General features: G+C 40.3%; 1 protein-coding gene across 1 annotated transcript; it reads left to right on the top strand.

The window, feature by feature from the left end:
* Positions 1-4659: 4659 nt before the first annotated feature.
* On the top strand, positions 4660-6736 carry LOC115736047 (PTI1-like tyrosine-protein kinase At3g15890). The gene is made up of 4 exons (XM_048277996.1): positions 4660-4706; positions 4823-4973; positions 5414-5676; positions 6022-6736. The coding sequence occupies exons 1-4, from the start codon at positions 4660-4662 to the stop codon at positions 6734-6736; spliced, it is 1176 nt and encodes a 391-aa protein (XP_048133953.1).
* Positions 6737-7177: the final 441 nt, after the last annotated feature.

Genomic DNA, 7177 nt, shown 5'->3' with positions numbered 1-7177 from the left:
CACTTTGGTCCCTCATTTGAATTTTTTTTTTCTCATTCCTATGACATCACCTCTTCTAATAAATCACAATCTTTTAATCTCATTATGATTTGTAAAATTAGTCTCTAGTACATAGTCAAGTTTAATCTCTATATCAAGGATATCCCTGGTTCCAACATAAACTCGCCACACCTCAAATAAGATTTAGCGGAAATTCTTCATACCCTTAACATATAAGAAGACAATCGCCATTTTGTTTTTATTTATCGCGAAGCGCGTCACGTAGGTAAATTCGAAATTCACCGATTGGAGAAGCCATCGAGATCGCTTTCTTGACTGCTCATGCCGGAACAAAAGTACATGAAATGGGATCGCATGGATGAAATTCCGCTAAAATGATTTGCGAGGAGATTATTAAATTTGCATGAAATTCAAAGCAAACTAAAGTTGCTTACCAAATGAAAATCGAAAATGCACGAACGGTATTGAAAGCATGTGGAAATTAACATAATATGGAAAAAAGGTTGGCTTGATGGTTCTGATGTGCGTGTATGCCCTTAGACTCAATTTGAGGCTGATCGTACGAATTGAAACCCGGTATCGCTTGTTCACAAGACTTATATACTTTTTACATAGATATGGTCTTTCTCCACATATAAGTTTAAGCTTTTAGGCCGGACTTTTGACACCTTTTTGCAGTCGGGTTTTGCTCCGGTGTATTTCAAATGTGTGGGTTGGAATTTCTGACGGCATGTGTGTGTTCTTTATTCATTAAAAAAAAAAAAATTGGTCGAATTTTTTCATTCAATTGATTCGTTAAGAAATAATACCTGCGGAAAACTGGGCTTGGAGATGAAACTAGAAAATGAGGCTTCACTAATATCACAGGCCTTTTTAAGAGATGGGCTGATGTTTTGGGAGCCGAAACCCTCTGTTTTGTAGGGTAAACTGGCTATCTCCATGTAAAAATAACAGGTAAAGTTGATAGATCCAAGCTACTAGTGAAAGACAGGAGAGCGCAATTAAATTAAAAGTGTCATGTTCCGCGAGAGCTCAACAATTTAAAAAATATTTTCCCGCAAATAATTGCTTGTATCTAATAAAAGAGTTAGCCCGAAAAAATTATTTTTGTTATCAACAACAACATATACAAAAATAACGATTAATTTATTTGTGTAAGCAATGCAAGTAATTATTTTTTAGGAAATTATTTTTGAGATCGACGATTTTCATGAAGAAAATGCACCCTTTAAGATTCCTTTTGGGACAAATTTTCCTAATAGTGATTAGTGGGCAGGCGGCCCCGCCTTGGCCCAAGAGTGAAATGGGCGGGCTTGGGCACCGCTCTTACAAAAGAAAGCCCGACCCGCCCTTCTTTGACCTACGCCTGGTTCTGCCAGAGCCGAAAGTTCTTGCGTGAGATTCATATGATGAATGAGCTTGGGCAAAACATTAGGCACGACCTTGAGGCTCGCTTAATGATTGCCTCTAGCTTTTACTGCTTAATCATTAGAAGCCCACCAAAATATTGAAAATTAAGAGGACAAATTACATCTTTAGATCACGGGAGCCTGTATATGAGATCTGACTTTTGAAGTTGTCGTTTTGCATTTGGACGGACGGACGAGTTGTGCAGATTCTTGTTTTTGACCCAAAGAAGTCCGCGGCCTTGCAATGCGTCCATATGGCTTCGTATCGTAGGCTTACACAAGTTTAATGCAATATTTCTGATCTGCCCCGTTCACCCACTCAATCGTCAGCACTTGGAGAAGAAGCCTTTGACTGTTCAAAATTCAAAGGCAATGTGGTTGGCCAAGATTTTGACTAGGCATCGTCTGTCGCTCAATAAGAATTGAACAATTCATGTGGAAACTTTGCTTTTGTGTTGTATTTAATTTGGAAATTTTGATTAAACCAACCAAGTTAGCCCCTTATATAAACTATCTTATTTTCATTCTTTCCCATTTTGTTTGCTCATTTTGACGTCAACATATTCAATGGCTTCCATTCTTGTGCATCGCGGAGAGGGACTGGACAAGATTAAAGTCTTACATAAGAGTAGGAGTGAAAAATATGTTATATGTATGCACTTAAATAGGTTTAACTTCAATTCCGTTCTTATGTGGTCGTGTTTTTATGGTAAGATAGGTTTGAAATCGGAAAAAAAAAAGTAGAACAGAAGTACTATGTATTTGTGTAGGAAGCACAGCCAAGTGTAACAATTTTCAATTAATGTTGCTAATTCCTAAGCCTTTTTTTAAAAAAATGTAATCAAATCTTTCGACTATCAGTTCTTTGATTTTCTAGTACATAGTAACATATGAAGCTGTCTTGGAAGCAATTTTCTGGTTGCAATATAGCCAATTTCTGACATAATAACTTCTGTGCGATAACACAGAGATTGGAGGGGATTGGGACTTACCTCACCCGCCTCTGGATTGTTTGGTTTAAGACGCTAATAAGGCACTAATTGCCTACTTGGCGAGCCTACAATCATAGGCCCACCAGGTGCAAGTGGGGAAGCTCAAGACTGAAGATACACCTAAACCAAGACTAATCATTCGTGGACTAATGAAAGTTTCCTGAAACTGAGGATAGATTGGGGAATCGAATTTGTAACCTTGGGCTTGCAAACCAATTCTTGGACGACTCGATCAACCACCTAGTTGATTTAACTAATGACTCGGTTACACATTTTGAATATATCTAAAAATGAGTTGGATTATATAAATAGTTTAAGACTGGATTAAATACCAAACGAAGGTTTTAGAACTCACCATGAAAATTTAGTGCCATAAATCTGAAGTGATATCTTCATATTCTATTTTCAAATATTGACGGCTCTACCTCACAGGAATTTCAAAGCCACATGAGCCACCTTATAGACATAAGGTCCATGGACTAGGGGATTTACGTGCATCCATTTGGATTAGACAAGTCAAATAATTCGGACATCCTATTTTATAAAGAAAAATGATAATGGAATTGGCACACCTTATTAATTCAATTACAATCATTGATTAGTTCTACACCGAAGAGTGTGCGTGTGTGTATATATATATTGTGTGTGTGGGGATGATTCTTGAATGGCTTTGTAATATATTAAAACCCCACATTAGAAGGGAGAGCCCCTACCGAGTGATTAATAAGTAAGAGCCACCCCAATTAGTCACAACCCAATATCGTCACTCAATGAACTTATTTTTTATGGTTTGGCTCTCGAGAAACGAGTGAGGTTGTTACATGTTACATTCATTGTCCGATTCAAATTAGACTTGTCAAATGGATGGATCGAGTTGGATCGAAAATAGTCCGATCCAAATTGACATATTTAACTCGTTTTGACCTATTTTCATTTAATACAAATCTAACAACCCATATCCAACCCTTCAATATCTAACCCATATTACTTAAACACTTTCATATAAACCAATCTAGGAAAACTTAATTAAAAAATTATATTACGAAAATACACTTATGCAATAGAAATCTAGTGGACAATTTTGATTACTTTTTTTACAAAAATTCTGATTTTTTATCATTCTTTTTTCTTTATGAAACCCGGTGAGGGTCACCAGCAAGGGTTGGCCGACATTTGCCGGTCATAGGCAAGGCCGTAACCCTAGTTGATAGCAAGCCCGCGCCAAATCGGGGCGAGAGCGTTGATCCTTGCCAACCGCCAACGAGGGCTTCGTGGTCCTCGCCTACAACCAGCGAGGGTTGGCCGATCGACTGTTGTCGAACTTCTTAGGGAAAAAAAGTAAAAGAAAAAAAAATAAAAATAAAAATAAAAGATTAAAAATATAAAAACTATATGACATCTCATGAATGAATTGATTAAACTAATAACCTTTGTAAACTAAATGGGCTATAAATGGGTTTGTCTTTAAGCCCATTTACAACCCACGTATATGAAATGCTTATAACTCAAACCAATTTATTAAAACTTGATTAACCCATATTTGACCAATCTCATTGAATATGGGTTTTCAACCAATTTTTACACCGCTATTTCAAACGAGAGCATAGAGTGATTGCTCAAACAAAGAGATCGGGTAAAATGAAGTTCCCGATAGGTGTTAGATCGGGCTGTAAAAAGGCACAACTTAACCCCCGACCCTATTAAGCAAAGTTCATGTGATGCCAATCTAACACTCCAGCGCCAAATTGTATTGTAGACGCTCTTCTTGATCCAGTATCATCCAAGACTATCACAAATACCACTGACGGATGTAGAAAATTGACAGGTGGTGTGAAATCTAGGTAAACAACACAATGATTCATCTGTGGGAAGACGTCTGAAACCCATTTGGCGGATGGTTCCATGCGTGCTGAACTTGGTTTCTTTCTTGGACTGTATCCAGTTCATCACTGTGCACATCATGGAGTGGAGTGTCAAACTTTGACATTGGAGATTCATAAAATATTCTGGATTTTGGTAATGACCGTTCAAACTGAAAAGAGCAATAATGAAAACGAATATAAAACTTGATAAGCTCCTCCTCGCATAAAGAAAAGAAACCAAAAACCCTAAAAGAAAGCCGGCCAGGGTCGGCTGGCATTAAGCGCGACACCGACAGAAAGGCCACCAGCTCAGTTTAAAAGAGAAAACTCCATTGACAGATTAAAAAATAAGGCTCTAAATAAGCTGAAACTTCGTGAATCCCATAGTGAGAAACTATGGGATCATCTCTCAGTTGCTGCGGTCCGGACAAGGTCGATGAAGGGTGAGCTCAAATCGAAGTCATTGATCGGTTCCTTCGTCTATAACTTTATCAAACATGCATAGCTCTTATGTTTCTGTTTTTTATTTTTTGTTTTCTTTTTCTGGGTGAATTGTAAGGTTCAGTGGAATAGGTGGAGGCAATAATTCATGGAGGATATTCACATACAAGGAACTGCATTCGGCCACTAATGGTTTCAGTGATGACAACAAGCTTGGAGAAGGAGGGTTTGGGAGTGTCTACTGGGGCAAAACCTCCAATGGTCTTCAGGTGAATCGATCAATTTCCCTTTAAATGGAACCAAGTTGTAATGTAGAATTATGGTTTTGTTTCGTATACTCGTTTTTCATGACTTGAACACGATAAACAGAACCGATCATGCTGGGGTAGAACAAGTGCAGACAAGTATTCTCTTGTCTAGTTTGATCTCACTCTTTATCGAACTTTGGTTAATTACTAGGTACTACTTATTGGAACCTTCGCCACGCAACCTCACTCGAGTCAACTGATCATGCTAGACAACCGTTTGTTCTTAGAAAACTTAAGCAAAATTGACAACGATTGGTGTTAGAATTGAAGTTTCGTCTAAACTCCGAGACCATGTTGGACAACCATTTGTTTCGGTTGTTTTTCCCGGCGCATACTGTGGATCGACTGTATTTCTAGACATTATGTTGGAAACTCAGTGTTGGCGTGAATGTTGGTTCTAGATAGCTGTGAAGAAGTTGAAGGCGATGAACTTGAAGGCCGAGATGGAATTCGCGGTGGAGGTCGAGGTCCTTGGCAGAGTCCAGCACAAGAACTTGTTGGGCCTGCGAGGGTATTGTGCTGGGACAGATCAGCGGCTGATTGTGTATGATTACATGCCAAACCTGAGTCTGCTCTCGCACTTGCATGGTCAGTTCGCAACCGATGCTCAGTTGGACTGGAAAAGGAGGATGAAGATTGCGATTGGGTCCGCCGAAGGCTTGGTGTAAGCATCAGTCACCTTGGCCCTTTTCTTTTCTTTAAATTTGTGAGTTTCTGTTCTTGATTTCTGTTCTAAAGATCTATTAGACAGTGTTGAATGAAGGTCCTTTCAAACTTATAAGATAATCCTGAGAAATGGTGTTGAATGAGAATGAATAATAAGAATAAGACAGTGTTGAATTCGTTTTCCCTTAGAGAAGTCTCTTTCAGGTTAGGAGGACAAATTGGCTCAATTTGCTCCTCTTACATTGAGAAGATCCCAAGCATTTCCCTGAATTGCCTGCCTAGCTATGGGCATCAATTGGTCTGTGATATTTGACTTACCCTGTGATTGAACATTCTTTTGCAGGTACCTGCATCATGAGGTAACACCTCACATAATCCACAGGGACATAAAGGCAAGCAATGTCCTTCTAGACTCCCACTTCGAACCGCTCGTAGCCGATTTTGGCTTCGCGAAGCTCATCCCGGAGGGTGTGAGCCACATGACCACTCGTGTCAAGGGCACCCTGGGGTACCTGGCGCCCGAGTACGCCATGTGGGGGAAGGTCTCGGAGAGCTGCGACGTGTACAGCTTCGGGATCCTCCTCCTTGAGATCGTCACGGGGAGGAAGCCCATCGAGAAGCTCCCGGGGGGGATCAAGAGGACGATCACCGAGTGGGCGGAGCCCTACATTGTGAAGGGCAGGTTCCGGGACCTCGCGGACCCAAAGCTCCGGGGGAACTTTGACGAGGCCCAGCTGAAGCAGGCTATCAACGTGGCGGTGCTGTGCGTGCAGAGCGAAGGCGAGAGGAGGCCCACCATGAAGGAAGTGGTGAGCATCCTGAAGGGCCAAGATCCCAAGGCCAAGGTGATGCACATGAGGATGGAGAGCATCAAGTATGGCGAGGACTTGATGGCACAAGATCAAACGGACGACGACCGCGACGACCGTGACCATCATCATCATCATCAAAAAGGGGATGGTGATGAAAGTGATGCATATGGGATTTTTAGTGCAATAGAGGTGCATAAGATTCGAGACCCTCACCAAAGGTTTGGCAATAATAGGAGAGCCATTTGACAAAGAGAAATACTTTCCGGACAGTCTTATCGTAGACGGTACAATTTCAATCATAGATCCACATACCATCATTGTGTGTTTTGCATAAAGCACTCATTGATTAGGAGATCGTGTGATCAAAAATAATTGACGAGACTATCCGACCGTCAGGCTAGCGCTTCTCTTTGACAGATGTTCTCTTTCCAAGCCAAAGTAAAGTTTGCCTGGTCTCCCATATTTAATCATGTATACAACACACATAATTTCATGTAGTGGTTTATATTCCGTGATCTTGGTAACGCCAGGACTTTAGGATCTGATTGTTGATGTTCTTGCCGAAAGAAAGAACATGATTGTTCGATTTCGTTCTTTTCCCTATGTGTGAAAAGAAAGTATTGCTCTAATTCTTGCCATGCCATTTTGCCTTCATTGTCATCATCTACTCTCTTCCTCACTATTCCT

Source organism: Rhodamnia argentea, chromosome 4, assembly GCF_020921035.1.
Source record: "Rhodamnia argentea isolate NSW1041297 chromosome 4, ASM2092103v1, whole genome shotgun sequence".
NCBI classification, from domain to species: domain Eukaryota; kingdom Viridiplantae; phylum Streptophyta; class Magnoliopsida; order Myrtales; family Myrtaceae; genus Rhodamnia; species Rhodamnia argentea.
Note: the sequence above shows the minus strand (reverse complement) of the source record. Positions and strands in the feature narration are given on the sequence as shown.